At 45.2% G+C, this 18338-nt stretch overlaps 1 protein-coding gene across 2 annotated transcripts in view; it reads left to right on the top strand.

Moving 5' to 3' along the window:
- Positions 1 to 17188, top strand: part of TTC7A (tetratricopeptide repeat domain 7A) — a 181274-nt gene extending 164086 nt beyond the window's left edge. For both annotated transcript variants that reach the window (XM_076334402.1, XM_076334401.1), the window contains one exon: positions 16880 to 17188. In XM_076334402.1, coding sequence (XP_076190517.1) covers positions 16880 to 17101 — 222 coding nt within the window. In that variant the 3' untranslated portion in view covers positions 17102 to 17188. The remainder of the gene's footprint in view (positions 1 to 16879) is intronic.
- The last annotated feature ends 1150 nt before the right edge of the window (positions 17189 to 18338 follow it).

Here is an 18338-nt window from a genome sequence, read left to right as displayed (position 1 = left end):
TGGTCAGCAGCCCTGGCCTCCACAACAAAGGATAGGGTATGGCCAAGGTTAACGAGGACAAAGTATGTGGTAAGCAACAAGTCTAACCCCTTAAAGAGAGTGAGGGGAGGCTGTGGGGGGATTTTTTTAGATATTGCTGTCCAAAAACTTGAGGGCCGTTTCAACACCCACCCAGCATACAGACTTAAGAGCAGACAGACTTCAATAGCAGTAAAGCAGGTGGGGAGTGCATAGCAGTTATAAAGTTAATTGAAAAAATAAAAAGAGGGGTTTTTTTAAATGGAATGAAAGTGTGCAGCAGGTACAATCTGAACGTGACCTGCTGTGGCTTCCTTCCTATGCATTGCGATACACTGCATGGTGGAGCTGTTCATCAGCAACAGAGCACGGTTTTGTATTCAACGTTGTCCCTGTTATCCTACCTACCACCACCACCCCAAAATCAGTATTTGCACCATGTCTTTGGCATGAGCATCTTATGCTAGTTCTGTCTGGAGTTATTTTGCCTTGCAAGTGATTTTGTGAATGAGTTTGCCCAGCCTTTAAAAACCAGATCCTCAAATATACCTCTACAGAGTGTTTTTCAGCCTGAGCAAAGCTAGTGCCTAAGCAGGAGTGAAGAAAAAGAAAAAAGCCTATTTTCAGACTTTTCCTAAGCGCAGCAGTGTCACACAGATTTTTCCTAAAGAAACTCCGGCAGCCGTCCATCAGAGCTAGCCAGCAGCAAAGGCTGGAAGCAGAATGGAGGCTGGGGGAGGGATTTCATTTTCCTACTGGGCCAGATCCTCTGAACAATAAAGCCAAGTGGGTAAAAGCAAAAGACATGTTAACTGAAGCGAGCTGAACTGCTCCTTCGTCAGTGCCCAAGGCACTCTCAGTTTATACTGCATTTAATTCTGTCATTTTGGGCCCTAATCCTGCACTGATGATAGGAGGGTGATTTTCTCCACCCATGCTTTAGTCCATCAAAAAACCCAGACCTTAACATCATGAAAACCAACCTAGTTACTCTGAATTTTTGTTTAAACCAAGCCTGAACAAAGCTGTTATTATTTAACTTGAAGCTCCAGTTTAAAAAATAATGAAAATCTAGTATTGCACATGATAAGCTCTAGATCCTAGTTAAGCTACACCCTAAAAACCACAAAATGGAGATGATGTTGAAAATTCTCAACCAGCCTCACCCCATTAAAGCTACTGAAGTTTTGCCAACATGTCCTTGCCAGAGCTGTAGCCAAGGATTTAAGAGGCCCATGTTTGTTTAAAATTGTCTCCAGACTACCTGCAACTAGAGGCCCAGGATCTCTGCAGAGCCATTGGGCATTGTTTTTATTTGTTTTCATCTATGCATGAATTTCTTTGAAAATACCCAGCAGAGCAATAAGAAGGGATTGTTTTTAATCTTTAGAGATGATAGCATGCTGTTATGCATCAAGGACACTCAAAAACAAAGCATCAGATAAACTGTACCAGGAGATTTATTTTTTTTTTTTCACCTCTGGGCTTTTCCGAAAGTAAAACCCATTCTGCATGGAGCTTGCTGTTGATGGGACACCTATACGTTTGGTTTGTCATCCCAGAAGCATTAACACCACCGTGTTCAGGCAATTTACATGGGTGCCTGTGTGAAAATGCAGCTGGATTCTGCCTGTGCTCAGCACCCCAAGGGAGGGCAGTCATTATCGCTACAGGGGCAGCTGGGACCTGGCCTTGAGCCAAGACCTTGCTTAATGCAATCAGAAGATTTCAGTGATACAGAGTGGATTTTACATCCCCTTCTCTGGGAGAGGGTAGCTGAAGTTGGAGTTCTATGCCCTACTGCTGCCCGAGTTTAAAACTAGTCTGTGCATTTTTTGTGTTACGCTGGACAGCACAGTGGACAAAAGAGCGCCTTCTGCCATCCAGGTTTCAAATCGTATTAACAACAACTATTTATGTAGCTGCAAATCTCTCATTTCTCTTGTTTGAGATCTCTTCAGCAGTATCCTTCCCTGCCTGAACGAACGAGGTTATAAAACACGGTAATTATAAATCTCATTGACTGCCTTGCATTCAAGGGCGTGTTCCCCCCAGGCATTGCTGTGAAGCATGTTACCCGGGAGACTGTCCTGTACAATCCAAAACAGAATTATTCTGACCCAGCGAGCTTGTTGGATGGGAGAACATTTGGGATGCTGACCTGCTGCCGCAGCACAGTAAATGCGTTTTTCTCATTTCACAGCAGGGCAACGCCACAGTACAACAAGGCCAATGCATTCAAGTATTCTTTTAAGGCATGACTTGCATCTCACTGACAAGTGCTGGCTCCCTAAAGATGCAGAAAGGGAGCCTAGGACAGCAATCACAAACCAGAAGTCCTGCTGGCTGTCCACACAATTTCAGCAGCTTTCTCTGGAGGTTTGGTTGTCTTAGACCTTTCCGGGCAAAACCATAAATACTTCAGACAATATAACACAGTATCAGTAAAACCCTTTCTTAAAATGTTCAAGTCAGGCTGTGCTCGTAAGACAGGCTAAAAAGCGTTTCGTAAGTGACAGCTGGCTGTTCTGCCTTGCACTACTAACCATAGCATACTTCAATACCATCCTTTCCCCATCGATCTGATCGTAGTCAGGATCTGTACAGGTACTTTCCTCAGTCCTGAGGGATTTATTATTGGTATCAATCATGATGCCCTACAGTCGGGAAACTACACAAAGCCCTGTCAATCCCCCACTCTCGCAGAAGGGCTGTAAAACCTGATCAGTCCTATGCTCTGGGGGAAAAAAAAAAGAAGAAGAGAAAAGAAAGTGCTTCCTAAAACAGTAGCAAACACAAAACACGGCTGTTGCCATCCATTTTCTCAATTACTGTCAGTGCAGAAAAGGAACACAGTGCTATGTGGTAGCCTAGGCAGTTGCATCCTCTTTGTGCTCAAGTAGGAGAGGGAGATGAGGTTCAGAGCAGTCACTCCCAGCAGGCGTTCAAACCAATTGAGTTTAATTAGAAACATCCTGCTGAAAATGTAAATGTTTTACAAGTACATCATCGCCATCAGGGGCTGCTGCTGGAGCCTGTGTTTTGTTGAGGCTTTGACACAACAACTACTGAAGATGCCCCTCTCCCTCGCTTGCTGTCTCCAGTGCTCCCGACACATGAGCGCTGGACTCGTGTCGTACTGCTGCACAGCGGGTCTTTTCCACATTGCTGCCTCCCTCCACATCTCAGAGACACAGGCTGGTTCATTTAACATACCCATGCCCGTTCCTCCTAGCACAGAGGCAGACCAGCCTCATTAAAAGGCTTTGCTAGACTCGGGAATGGAAACAATGCTAGGGGTTGTACTGCTCTCTAAATGTCCTCTTCGCTCCATATGGATTAAAAAGACTTCACAATGTTTGTGATTTAATTTTTTTTTTTGCTTAGGTCTGTGGGCAGCACTGAAATGTATCTGATGGGTACGTTTCTGTGTGTTTGCAGGAGTTAGTTCATTATATTTAGGCAGTTGAGTTTTTTCACTGGTTTGCTGAAAATCATGAGAGATTGATTTTACCCTCTTTCCTGATGATCCAGTATTTTTCCTCTGGCAGTTCTCAAGAAAATGCATTTTTCCCTCCTCCAAATACAGTATCCATCATTAGTCTACTGCCAAACTATGTAACCGGCAAAATAACAGGTCTGTAGTGCAGGCAGCTCTGATGCCATCTAAACAAGACATACTCTACAGAAGTTTTCGGTTAATTCAAACCTGGTTCAGGTTACTAGTCATTAGAAGTCATCCCCTTACCTGGTGTCTCTGGAGAGGTTGCAGCCATTTTTTCCGTTCTCTTCAATTGAGTGACGGGCTGATGAGCCCATGCCTGCAAAGGAGGTATGCAGATGCTTTAGGAAATCACATGTATGGTTTTTATAGATGGCAGGCTGTCTAGAGTCAGTCCTTTAATAAAAAGAGAATTAGTTATTCCTCCCCACACATGGTTTTAGACAGTGCTGTATTGCTTTAACATTGTACAGAGCTCATGTAGAGCCACGTACCTGCCAAACTGACAGCTCCAATGGTGCTTCTGTAGGAGCGAGGACTTCCCTGAATGGTGAAGTGCAACTAGATGGTTCTGCTGCTGAACCAATTCTCTACAAATCCCATGTGCTTGTATTTATGTAAGAATTATCAGCACCTTTTTTCAGTATACCTACACTGCTTCTAAAACTAAAATGCAAATATTAGAGTATAAAGCTAAATACCTTAATCACATGCCAACAAAAACAATTACTGACTGCTATATTTTGGCTAAATATTTTGATCTCAAGTATCCATCTATAAAAGAGCATCATACCACTTTGGAGTTTTAAACAGTTACAGAAATGCAGCCAGATCTGGACAAAATATGCTTGCTGCTTAGATGAGTAACAGTTTTTTTCGTGCTTGACTTCCAGAAAGATGACTGCTATGGAAGTGTCTGGTGTGGTTATTACATGACAATTAGCAGTTGTTTCTCTGCTGACAGATGTCCATATCAAAAAGCACTGATTGTCTCTTTTGTTTGCAATTTTAGAGATACAATAATCAAGTAGCTTAGACCATCTCCAAGAGATACTGTCCTTTGCACTAAAAGCGCAACCTCATTGCCTAGGTTCATGCTGGGGAAAGTCAGACTGTGAAATATAGCAGATGATTTATGTGGAAGTTTAAGTCCTTTCTCCCTATACAGAATTAAAAATTGCAGTTACTTCTGTGGATAGATCTCTTATCCAGGATAGATGAGCAAACTGTATTTCAGCATTTTGTTTACTAATGAACTGTTTCAACAATGAAGCGACATACAGTATGCACACATCACATTGGTGGCATTGCTCATCTGGGACTGCTAAGCAAGAGAAGGGAAAGGAAGAATTTGTAAAGAAGGGAAGAATGACTTCACATGAACACATTCTGGTGAACAAAGTTCACAGATTCTCTTACTGCACAGCTATAGCATGGAACGTGCCTCAGAAGAAAGCTTCTTAAAATGTCACAGACAAAACAGTATTTCAGATAATTCAGGGTGCAAATAGCTGGTTTACATTAGCGCTGAAAAGAATGCAGTGCAAACCATGACCTAAATGAATATTTCTGCCTGTAATCCAGAGGCCTGTCCTCTAGCCTTTCCCTCCTGCAGCCTGCTGAAGCTAAAAGGAGTCCTTGCGTGAGAGTTTTTGCCTGAGGTAGGATTGCAGAATGATGTGCTGTGCCTGGCAGTGTGATTTTGAAACATTTGCTAACAGGCAAAGGTCTGTGGGAGCAGACATGAGACTGGCAGGTGGGATTTAATAGCAGAGATTTTGTGCAGCTGCCAAAAAATCACAACCCAGATGCTGGAGCTGAACACAAGCTGCCTGATAGGAATGATGTTCTGGGGAAAAGAGGAAGCCAGCAAGTGTCTGTCAGAGAGAAGAATTTGATTCTGAGTCCAGCACTGCCTTACCTCGTCCTTCTCCTGGGGTCAGACAAGTCAGAGCACTGTCTGTGCACCAGTAACTGGCTGGGCGTGGAGATGTGCTGCATTTTTTCATTATGCTGCACCCAAAAAGCACCTCACCAAGCCAGATGACTCTTTGCCTCTCCAGAAGCTTATTTAAATCCCCTACTTACCAGCTGCTTTTCCCTCTCTCTCTCTCTCTCTGTTTTTCTTCTCCGCATGAGCTATCTTCTCTGAGCTCCCTATTCCCCTCACACATTCATTCTGCAAGGTACATTTTTATTGCTGCTCCTCAGAGACCATATTCTTCCCAAGACATTGATCTTCCTTACTTTTTTCTCCATCCCTGCTCTGTTGGAGGTCAGTTCCCTCTCTGAAAAGCACCAGCAAAGAGAGAGAGCAAGCATGCACGCATTGAAACAAAGAAAAGCACAGCAGCAGACCAGCTGTCCTTTAGCCTTCCACAGCCACGCTGATCAATAGGTAACTAGGACTAGCACTGTATCCAGGCACTAAGGGCATCCACAGACCGACCGGTGGCTAACTTGCTCCCACACTCTAGTATGAAAGATCTGGGCAAAGCCAGCAGCCTGCAAACCAGGCCAAGCACTTCACCCTTTCTGCCCGAAGGAGGAATTTCCTAAAAATACATGTCCTGACATACCACTGAGCCACATGGCACAGCGAGTGCAATCCTATTTTCAGCCTGCTCTGCAGGGTGACATAGCTAGTTACACTTCCTCCCAAAAATGGCACGTCAGCAGCGCAACACTTGCTGGTGGACCATCAGTGCAGCCTCCTGTGGGACGGTGCTCTCCACTGGAATTCCCCGTCAAGTGATCGCACGCTCGTTGTGCATAAGGCTGTGGTTGCGAGAAGCATCCCCAGTTGTGCTGAGTGTAATCAGGACAGCTGCTTTCTGCCCATCGGTGCAGCAGTGGTACTCTGCAAGTCCCAGATAGGTGGGTTATGGGCTGGGGAGGAGAGAGCGATCAAAACTAATTCTAATCTGACCCTGAGAGAAGCTCTCCCAATGAATATTATGCCTGTCTGGCATGTACCTTTTGCAGCTCCACCAAGCAGGACAACGGTAAAGCAATGTTTGGCTTTTGGAGATGATTGGTAGCCTCCTTCCAAACTATGGCTGGTTAGCAGATTCTGTTTTCCCAACTCTGAGGCTTATTGCAGAATCCCAGGAATGTTCCTGCACTTCAGATATCCCAAAATAACTGCTCTAAGCTCTCCTTGGGGAAAAGCAATCCTTAGAGCAGCCTCTTAACTCAAATTTTTGTGTTGAAGCAGCTGAGCTTGAGGGAGAGAACTTGTCTTTGCCTCTAGTTGCTGGCTCGCACAGGAGAAATGAGCATTTTGGATGCTCACCTTAATAAGTTTGTGTGTCAGCTCACTCACTGTCAAAGGAATTGCAAACACTTTGTTCTTATTTCTGTTTGCTGCAGAAACTCCCCTCCCCCACTGCCATCCTCCCTGCAAATCCACTGGTTAGCTGGCAGCTTCAGTAACCCAGCCATCGGAGCAAATCCCTGGCTGTGCAGTGGGATCACGGCTCCTGAGCACCAGTTAGGAGCTGACAGAGTTGTTTTGCAGGTTTCTTGCCGCTCTCTTCCTCTGCAGTTGCCGGGCTTCCTTCCTCCATCCCGAGGAGACAGTGGAGCCATCACAAACAAGGTGATAAGTGATTCTCTGACACCAAAGCCATCACTTAGACGCTAGGAGTGGCCTTTTCCTCTCCTGGGGGAACTGCGCATTTCCCTCATCGGAGAGAGACTGGGCCTGCTGGGGTGTTTGGGGTCTGGGGTCGTTGGAAGGAGCAAATCTGATCCACTGCGCAGCGCAGAGATTTCAGTCCATTAGCGGGAGGGCTGGTGCTCGGCTGCTCAGAGGTGGATTATCCCGGTTTCCAGGGAATCTGTAGCTCCTGTTTATCTGTGCCAATCACTTGCATTCCTCTGTTGTGGTAAGTTATTCTCCATGTCCCTGAGGTGCTCATTACCACATTATTCAGGCTCTGTTTACATAACTTTAGAAACCAAAATAAATTCCTGAAAGACAAAACTCCCCAGCTCTTCTCTGATCCCTTCTCTAAAGTGTGTGTAACACCTTACAAGAGAAGAATCTGGTACATTTCTTAAACCGAGTTCCTGGGGTGGTTCAGTCGTCTCTGGAGAATAAAACTTGCATCCAGCCCTGAAGATACTGTCCTTGGCCTGATCTCTCCCTGCAGCAGATGCCTCTCCACTGAGCTCCAACCTGATCTTCCAGAAGGTTACTAGCTTTAGTTGTGGTTTTCCCATCCACAGCCCTCGAGATACCACTGCAGCTCTACTAATCAGTATTGTCCTCATGCTGCGCTTTGCTCTGAGATCAAATTAAAGCCTAGAAATTGTAGTAGCCAAATTGGTCTACAGCTGAACTCATAAATGGTATTTCAGAAAGTGCTCAGGGAACTGTCAGAAGGGAGAGGAGGTGGAATGACTATCCCCTTTATACTTCAACCTTCAAACACTGTTTTTCACAAACAAGAAAAACAGTTATAATTAGTTTAAATTCTGTGCTATTTAGGCTGCCGGTTACCGCACCAAAGACAAGACAGAGTGATAGACTATAGTAATATAGTATATAAAATAGTGCGTAGCACAATAACAGAATATGTTGCCTCCCGGTACATAAGATACAGCTGCACAAACGGGGGTGGGAACTAGCAAGACTTCCAGGTTTTCAGCAAGCTGTCCTGACACACTGAGCTGGCCACAGTCAAGAGAAGGAAGCAGAAGTCCCTTCTTGCCAAACAAATGGGAAACATGAAAACATCACAGCTCTCCAGTGTCACTGGAGCTTCCATTTACACTAATGTTATGTGCAGTATTTATCAGAAGTCTTTAATTATTTATCTTCTCAATGAGTTTCTTCATTAACTTTTGAGCATGTAACAGGAAATGCTGTCTGTAATTCAGCAAAATCTCTTTGTGCATGGAGGTTTATGATTTATGAGAGATTTTATGTTAAGAGACGATGAGGAAACATGCTCCTTGCAGAATCAGAGGCACCAGAGCAGAAGCCAGACGCACTGGCTGGACCACAGCAGTGTGTTCCTGCCCATCTCGCTCTGTGTTTCCCAGCAGCTCAGCTAGCTTAGCGCTCAGCTGCAATACTGCACTCTGAGGCTCCGGCTGTAGTTGTGCGGAGGATGTCATTAATAACATGCTATCCCAGAGACTGCCAGTAGTGGCAAACCAAGCAAATTAAGATTTTTTAAATATCTCAGCTCTCCTTTCAGAAGGCATCTGCTGTAATCTACATTGGCATGCTATGTGCTTCTGTCAGCCATGTCTTCACTGCGCTACACCCTTCCTCAGAGATATACTAAATGCGGCGCTTGCTCTGGCGATTAGTTCTGTGGGACTGAGGTTCATAGAGACCCTCGGCAGAGCTGAAGCTGTCATCTAGGAGAACCTGTTCATGACTCATATGTTCAGACACGATTTACTCTGTACAGAGAGGGAAATATAACATGCATGGGAAATGTGCACATCAGCCCCTCCTTTGTTGCAAAGCAGTGCATTAAAAACTGGGGAAAGATCCAGCATTGGCATTGGAGGAAACCTAAGCCGACAGAAATTCCCTGTTCATCAGCCACAGCACACTGTGGGCACTTAGATTAATTGGGTGTCCAAATCTTAAGCCTAGACATTCCTCAGCTATATGCGGCAACATCTTGCTATGTGCAACAGAACATAAGCACCTGCTTACTATCAAAATAGAGGCAGAGAGCTGTTTCCCCCCCTGGGGGTGATGGGGGTGCTTAACTGCTGGCCTAACATCTTAAAAATATTTGCTAGAAGTTAGCATGCACCCCTGGGCACAAGAGAGGCAAATTCTCAACCCTCTTCAGTCTGAGAACACTTAAACCTGGGACTTCTGCCTCCCAAAGCTTGTCCCTTGACCCTGTCTCTGCTCTCTGAATTGTTCCTGAGTAATGGCAGATTATTCAATGTGAAATGCATTAGCAGCCAATGAGGCACAGCAATGGCTTTCTAATCAAGTGCTTTAGCCAGCAGGTCACCTGCCGCTCTTCAGCATCCTGCATGTATGTTGCATGCCTTTTCTCTCGTTGCTGATGCTGATCAGTCTCGATTCTGCACGTATTTTGAAATACTTGGATATATCTAGGCTGAATCTCACTGATTTCAACAAGGCTTTCTGCCAGGGAAGCAGGTACAGTGCATAACAGAATTGGGACCTTAAATTATAAATTACGTATTCTAAATTACTATTTATTATTAGTTTGGGACCTTCTTTTAGTGCATGTTTTTACAGACGACACCATGAGCTTGAGTCCCAATTGAAGCTACTGTGCGCTCTACTGCAACATTACTATGACAACTGCTAAGATCAGGACTGGGAGAAATCTTGCCTTCTCTAGGAAAAGAGAGTATGAAACAAATACTGCATTTAGTTAGTCTCAAACATGTGGTCAAGGCATCCTGTTAGGTTTCCTTGCTTGCTGCGTCATCTCCATGTAGGTCTCAGCAAAGGAAGAACTATCGAGAGAATATTCAGCATGCAGCAAACAATTCTGCTTTGAATGAAGCTTAAGTGATGACAATCCAACAAGGCAGAAAAACTCTTCATTCTCCCTAGGCTTGTATGAGCCTCCCTATGAAGAGATCAGAGCCTCCTGGTTTGAAATGCTGCCTTAGGGTTTGCTTTTTATGTCAATAAATGTTTTATCACATTTAAGCTTCAAACACGGTACAAACATCCCTGCTAACATTTGATGAACTCAAATAGAGACAGCAAGCCTGAGCAGAGGGCAGTGTGCAACACGGCACAGTGCTTCCCTTCTGCGGGGGGAGGGGGGGCTTGCCTTGGCCTCACGAGGGGGCCTGGGCGAGATGATGTCTTTGCAATTGTACACTGCCTTGAAAAACACATTGGCAAGCTAAGGAAGGGTATGTTCCTGTCTTCGGGTCTTCACCACCTTTGATCTTTTCTTTCATTTGCTTTTTCTTCTCTCCCTGCCAAAGCTAACCTCGGTATGGTTGGTAAAGCATATCCGTGTGCCCAGGTCTGTGGTGGGCTTAAGACATCTTGGTCTTCACGCTCAGCTAGTCTGTCTCTCCTGATACCTCCTCGCAGTCTCATTTCTTCTCTTCCTTCACACTCACCTATAGCACAGGAAGATGCTGCAGTGAAGTTTAAGCAGCAGTCTGCTGCTAGGCTGCCTTTGGTGCCTGCAGTACTGGAGCTGAAATCTCCAGCTTGAACCTGCTGAGTTGAAACCCACAGGCAGTGCACAAGTGCTACAAATCGTGATGCAAACTTGGGTTTTTGCTTTTCCCAGCGCTTTGCCAGTTCCCCCCCTCTGGTGCTGTTCCTTCGTTTTTCCTTTCCCCATGCTGTGTTTTGCAGTGGCCCTGCCTGCCTTCCCTCTCCTCCCCTCTCCTTCCCCTCCTCTGCTTTATCAAATGCAGCACTTCAGCGTCACTGACTGACAGGGGATGCAGCAGCTTCGACGGTGGAGTTGGAGAGGGGGAAGGAAGAGAAGAAAAAGCTGTTCTCAACAAAAGAGGCAGCAGAAGCACTGAAAGATGAGCTTTCCTCCAGAAGTGGATCCCAGTCACCCTTCGTTAGGGCAGCAAATTAAGATACGGTCTCTAATTCAGTGTGTTTGGCGAGCGGACCCTGACCGCTCCATGTATTCCTACAGTGTATTTTCAGAGAACAAAGCTCAGATGTATAGCTCAGGTTCACCGCAACCTGGACTGAATCAGCAAAATGGGTGATTAGCTACCCCGCACACTGCCAGCCGCTGCGTGGCTAAGTGACAGCACAACAAAAACTCACTTCACTGCTCACAGCTTAAAAAAAATCCTGGCTCCTCAGAAATGCAAAGGTCATGAATGTAGGGGGAAAGAATCACAGAGCAATTGGCTAGTTACATATCTGTCTTTATTCTAGGAGACCTAGGGTTTCCGGGGTTAATCTTTGCCATTCTCCAAAAGGACTTTCTGGTATTTCATGGTTTATGCAACAGATTTTGCTTACAACTTACTCTGATTGCTAAATAATTACAGAAGCGTATGTTGCCCTGTAGCAGTGCGGATTTTTCTGTTACATGAGACTGTTATCATCAAGTGCCAAATGCATCTTGAAAGGCTTTTTGTAGGGTTCTGCTGAATAAGCACACTTCTGAACGAGCACTTTCTGCAGCATGCCCTGATCTTGCCAGCTGCTGATTACCCTCCTACTAACCACTAGCGACATGTCTGTATTACAGATTGGAGTAGACAGCAAGGATACCCCATTTACCTTGAAATTAATTAACTAATGCACTAGCAGAAGCCCAACAGCAAAGTCTGCAAAATCTACTTTATTCTGGAAACTTCTTAGGGTATTTAGACAATAATGGGCAAAAATGTTTTCTCAGTTGAGAAAAGCATCAGAGACAACCTCACTTTGGAATCTGTCTCATGCAAAGAAAGAGAGAACTTGCATTTAAAGTAATTATTAAAATCAGTTTGTAAAGGATAAAGATAGAGTCTAGTCCACCTGTACAGATTCTCGAAGAGTGAGACGACCATGCAAACAAAACAAAACGTTTTTCTGGACATGTTTTTCCAATGCAAGCCCCAAAGGAAAGAACAAGTAAATCTGTGCCACCTTAGTGGAAGGAGACAAGGATGCCAAGACTCAGGATAACTCCCTGCTGCTCATCAGGTGTTTGAACTAAACATTTGCAAAGGAAGTTTTGACTTTCATTACTAAAAATAGACTCCAGCTTGTATATGAGGCTCATTTTGTGGTCTTTCATAATGTCTTTTCTGCACTGTTTTCTGGGAATTTTATAAGCTAACAACCTTTAAGGAGGTTTTGTCAAACTCTACGGAAATAAAGGCACAGATCAGAAATTTCATGACCTTCTGAAGTGGGACTTCAAGCGGGGCTCATGCGCACTTTCTTTATTAGTGGAAATTGAAAACAAGTCACTTTTTTGCTCATCTAACTTAAATTGAAATATGGCTCTCCTATTCTAAAACAAAAATAGCCTCACTCAAGTATCAATTACTGAATCACTGTATCAAGTATCAATCACATCACTGAAGGCAAGGGAGTCCAACCCAGTGTCACTATAGAAGTGGTTTAGGTTTTGTTTGTTTTGCATACGGACGAGGTCAAAAATACCTTTGAAAAAGCTTCCCATACACACCCCCTGTCCCCTGAAATTAAAAACAGTAAGTTCAGGAGTCCAGCTGCCAGCGTAAGGCACCCTAAATCAGCAGCCCAAATTCGCTGTCTCCCCTGTGCCTTCGTACACTGCTAGACTGTACCAGCTTCGCTGTGCCGCAACCCTTCACCTCAAATGAATTTCTTCCAGTGCTTTCAGCGCCGTCTTTTACAGTCTGGCTTGAAAGCACAACCTTCACTACTCTGCCTCTGTTTACAAGATCTGAATTATGTCTTCAGACCTAAAGAAGAAAATTAAATTAATCTGCACAAGTTACCCTCAGACCTCCTTGAGTGAGTGAGTTAGCATCCAAGCACTATACAGCTATATTAATGCAAGCAGCACATGAAATGCCTACGTGTGGCTAGCACAGGCCTGGTGCGAGCCCTAGTGACGTGCTGCCCACAGGAGCTCAAAAGCAAAATTATTCTGACACACGGTTTGGTTTGGGATTTTTTACCATTTATAATATGCTTGAGTTTAAAAAGAAGCCTGTCCTCATTGCTGCTTAGGGCCTGACTCGGTACCAACAACACTGACAGAGAAGACCATACTTAGAGGTACTCACCGTCTTTGGGAGGAGAATAACCGGGCAAAACCAGAAGTGCTGGTGCTAGCCAGGAGGTGGCAGAGGAGCGAGGCCACCTTGTACGCCAGTTTCTGCAATAATTTGGCAAAAACACAAATACAAACCAAGGAAAGACAACAAAACCCAGCCCCACCCTCCATCTTCAGGAATAAGAGGATGAAACCCTTAATCACATTCCTGCTTGTATTTATACTAATTGCTCATCTTCCTGAGATCTGACTTTATGAAATTATGTATGCACACCAAGCAGATGAGTTTCCATAGAAACTCAGGAACTGAACTTTCATTAGAAAAATTTTTTTTTTTTTTTTTAATTTTCTTCCAGATAAAAATGCAAATTGCCTGTCAGTGGGTGGCTTTCTGAATTTATATATAATTTTTTTCTTTTGCACTGTAGGCAGATTCCAGCTGGACCTACATAGCAACAACATGCAGGCATTGTTTATAGCAAGCCAGACTCCACGGGGAAATAAGAAATTCAGTAGCAGGGAGCAGCTCTCAAGTGCAAATACCTCAGGGAAACAAAAAACTGAAGCCCTCAGCGCTGCGTCTTCGTGAGGCTTGGGGATTGTGCAGCCTCCAGCTCTCACAAAATGCTTGTGGTTTGCAAGGAGCAGGGTAGGGAGGAGGGGAGAGAGGAAAGCCAAAGCAAGAAACTCTCCTGCACGCAGAATTAATGATGTTCAACCTGTCCTTTAAACATCCAGCAGCATATTTCTGCCGGTTCAGTTAAGCCTCACTGGAAAGGCTGACACCATCTGTCGCATCTCTCTCTGGGTGAAGGAGTAGGTCTCAGTGCTGGGGTTTGGGAACATTTGCAGGCCTGGGTTGGAGAGCAGGTTGGCCACACCCCGACCTCCGCTTGGGCTGAGGCCTGGAGCACAGCGTCTTTTGCCCACACCACATGGAAATCCAGGTGCATGGGCAAGAAGGGGATATGGGGATGTTCCTGGTCATAACATGAGGGAAGCGAGACAGTGGGCACGCCTGGGAAGGGCCATGGACCTGGGCAGCCTTTGGCACTAAGAGTCACACATGTAAGCAAGGAGGGGGGGGATGTCTTTACCTCCTTTAGCAAATGCTTCCTCCTGTGTTTCTCCCCAAAAACATATAGCAGTTTTTCACTTATGCAGTATACTGCAGCATCAACAGGAGGCTTTCCCCTGGCTTTGGGGAGCCTGAGATCACCCTTTCTGAGCGTTCACATGTTTTTTCGGCTAAACTGGCATGCTTGAAAGCACTGAATACCGACAAACAAATGTTCACGTGTGCTGCACTTACTGGTGGGCATCAGCTTCAGCATCTTCCCCAGGTGAACATAGTACCTGGGGGTTGCATACAGCCTCCTCCCAGTGCTGCAAAACAGCTGCAGGGACCTCAAGCACAGGCAAAATCAATGCAGTGGCTCCACGCTGGGGAGCCATAGCGGGGGAAGCCATGCCAGCCTCTGGTCCTTGACCAACAAGGGTGCTGGGGCAGACAAGGGAGCTGTGCTACACAAGTGGTTTACGATGAGGTGGATTTCACTGCAGCATTGTTGAGAGGTGCGAGATTGTCAGCCAGGGAGGGAATTCCCCTCCTCATTGGAGAGGGATGACAGGCAGCAGCTGCACGGGCTCGCTGGCCCCTGTGCCTCCGGGGCCAGCGGCCCTCCCAGAGTGTCGCAAGGCTAGATGCTGCTTAGCGTCAGGGTGAGGACAGCAATGGGTCCCCGGCCACCAGAGAGCACAATTGGCTCTGCTCGATCAGCCCCCCAGGAAGGGATTTTTAGGAAGAGTGGTTTTGTGGTTGAGGACAAACTTGAGCTGAGATAGCTCCCGTCTATTCTTGCCTCAGCAGCAGATTTGCTGTGGCCACACTACTTGCCCTTTCTGTGCATCATTATCCCTGTCAAGCGGGTGACTCAAATTATAATTGCACAAATTTCTTCCAGTCTGTCATTACATGCCTGCGGTCGTCTCCGGGCAGCTACCTCCAGAGGAACCAGCCTTTCCTATCAGGGTACCTCTGTGCCAGCTGTGCCTGCTCACAAGGGGACGGTAAGATTAGGCCCCATTGCCTCACCATTTTCCAACAGAGAGAGAAACCTAAAGAAAAAACATCCCCACTGCATCTTTAGATGATCAGATTTGATACTGAGTTGATTATTCAGGTCAAGGTTATGGGCAAGAAAGAGGCAGTGAAACTTTTCACAGTACCACTGATACTTGATTAAATGGGCATTTCTTAATTTTTCTCTCAGGCAAAGTAATGTGTTTCTGTAGGTATTAGTACTATCACTGGCTATAGGGTCTTAGTCATGCTGATGCACCCTGTGTCTAATGGCACTTTTGGAAAAGCAAACAAAACAAGACAAAGGAAAAACCTTCACTACTTCCAAAAGCATCACCGTTCTTTCATCAGAAATTTACTTGGGTTCTAGTTGCAAGAGATTTCACGTTTTTTGTCTTTTCATATCAACTAAAGGCAATTGGACACATCAAAAATGAAGCTAATGCTTTTCTTTATATATATGCGTTCACATACTACGTAGTCCCAGGAAAAGCATGAAGTCAGGCTGTCATCTCACTTTCCAACATTTCCGCAGGTGAGTGCAGGCAGAGGCCATGCAGAGCTTGGCAGGTGACATGAAAGTGTTGGCTGCTTCTTCCACAGGCCACACCTGGATGAAACTGGTGGGAGGTTCATCCTGGTGTGTGCAACTTCAGGAGGAAGCAGAAAAATGCCACTAGTGCGTTGTGGCCTGCAAAGCCCACGTGACCATCTGGGCTCGGTGTGGTTGACTGCTGTGTAATTAAAAGGGAGTCTGGCTCATTAGATGCTTTGTGGGTTCAGACGCATCCATGCGAGCCCTATAGGAAAACATGTTCTTCCTACCACTTCTTTCATCCTCCCCCTCCTGTTCCTTCCAGATGGTTACACCCACTTGTGTCTTTTCTTACCCTAAGGACAGCTTTTTAAATAAGGTTCCTCCATCCTTCTCCTCCCCCACACTGCTTTAGGATCTACATTGGAGTGCAAATAGCAGGAGGACAGAGGGTCCCAAGCCATTACATACAGCCTGCCCCTAGAAGGCTGGACAGGCGCCATGTCCCTCTAGCCCCCTTTGTCAAGAGGAAAAGGCTTTCTATATGGTCAAAATGTAGGAGCTGAGAGACTTTACCTCAGCCTCAGCTGGATGTTCCAGATGTGCAAGGGTTATTTAGATACTCGGTGTAATTGAAGCTATGTATATTTTCCTGGGGATTAGAAGCCAGTGTAAACTACTCAAGGAGGGAGGGATGCTTAAAGGGCCTGTAGCCTTTCTCTATATGGCACCAGTATACGCTATCCCAGTAACACGCAGCAGGAGCACCTGCAGAGCTGAATCAGTCTCTGCTTAAAAAAAAATTATTTTCACAATTGTTTTTTTAAATTACACTTCACAATCAAAAAAAGCAGAGCTTAACAGCTGATTAATATTCTTCTCCAGAAATAGGTGGACATTCCCCCCATAGGACTCCTGCACCTGCACTCATACGTCTGCCCAGCTTGCTGGGAGCTCGCCACGCTCCATTTCTTCCTCTGGTTTGTGCCGTTGTTAACTGCTCATCACTTGTTTGTTGACAGGGCCTGGTGCTGAGCAGACTTGGGCGGAGGGACCTGGCCCAGAAAGTCCTCAGAGATGCCATCCAGATCCAGACCACCAGTCACAGGGCCTGGAACAGCCTTGGAGATGTCTTGCAAGCTCAGGGGAAAAACGAAGCAGCCATCGAATGCTTCCTCACCGCTTTGGACCTCGAATCCAGCAGTCCTGTCATCCCGTTCACTGTCATACCCAGGGAGCTCTGAAGCTTTGCCCTGCAGCTAAGCACCTTCATTCCATGGACAGACACCAAAACCAAACAAATAAACAAACAAAAAGCCTAACAGAAAAGTGCCATTGTAACCTGGAACTGGGCAAAATAATTCCAGGATGGGGCTCAGGTCTACACACTTAGCTGAGACAAGCCTAACTGTAGAAGAATTTGCAACAGGCAGAAATAGAGAATGCCTTTTTCTTCACAGGTGCCTAGCTCACCTCCTGTTCAAGGTAATAGCAAGGCTTATTTCAAAGTGTTGGTTCAAGGTGACTGTCTGTAGAATAGATTGTGCTAGGGTACAGCTGTTCTAAGCACTTGCACCTTACAATTTTCATTAAAGATAAAAACCCAAGCTCTGAATTAAAGCCCAGACCTGCTCTAAACAGGAGCAAGTGCACCAACTAACTCGACCAAGTTGCGCTTAAGCATGTGGCTGCCTCCACACAGATCTGACAGGATAGGAATGACAATTAAACCACATAGACATGCAGTATATGCCGTTTACAAAATTAATTCAGCTATTTTGATAATCCTTTTTCCTGCCTTGCTCTTATATACTCCATATGCTCACTATATTTAGTGTGGCGTTTGCCTAGACCAATTTAAATTAAAAATACTTTTTTTTTTAAAGCTGCCATTGCAGTATGATTCACAAAAGCAGAAAGACCAAAGACCAAATCAGTTCACACTTGAACTAGTATTAAAAACATATATGTATCTCCAATTACATACTTATTGAAAGGGCTTACATGAAGTAGCTAATTATAAACTCTGAGCTTCATTCTTATTAATCACCTATTGCGTCACTTTTAGTGAGGAATGTAGTGATTACCAGTATATAGTGACTGAACTCCGTGCTTTACTGCATTACCATTCCTGGCACAAAACATTTTCATATCCATCTTTTCATGATATAAAAGATGGCAGCAGTCTTTTAAGGGAATGTATGCTGAAGGCAATATGTATATATATGAGTTACTTCTTTCTTAGAACCAAATCTTTGGTTTGTCTGTAGAAATTTCACATTAGAGGTACGGAGTTGAGCCTTCAGCGGAGGGGGATCATTTTGCATATCGTATCAGATGTAAGAGTGATCTCCAGAGCCATCTGAAGAGCTCCTAATCTGCGCAGCCTCCCCACGGCTGGCACAGTGGGGGCAGGGGATGCAGCTGGCATACCCCCTGCTAAGCTGCTACTTAGCTGTGCTTGACCTCCCCGGGGCCTTG

This window comes from Aptenodytes patagonicus, chromosome 3, assembly GCF_965638725.1.
Source record: "Aptenodytes patagonicus chromosome 3, bAptPat1.pri.cur, whole genome shotgun sequence".
NCBI lineage: Eukaryota > Metazoa > Chordata > Aves > Sphenisciformes > Spheniscidae > Aptenodytes > Aptenodytes patagonicus.
The sequence above is the reverse complement of the archived record's forward strand: the minus strand, read 5'-3'. Positions and strand labels throughout refer to the sequence as shown.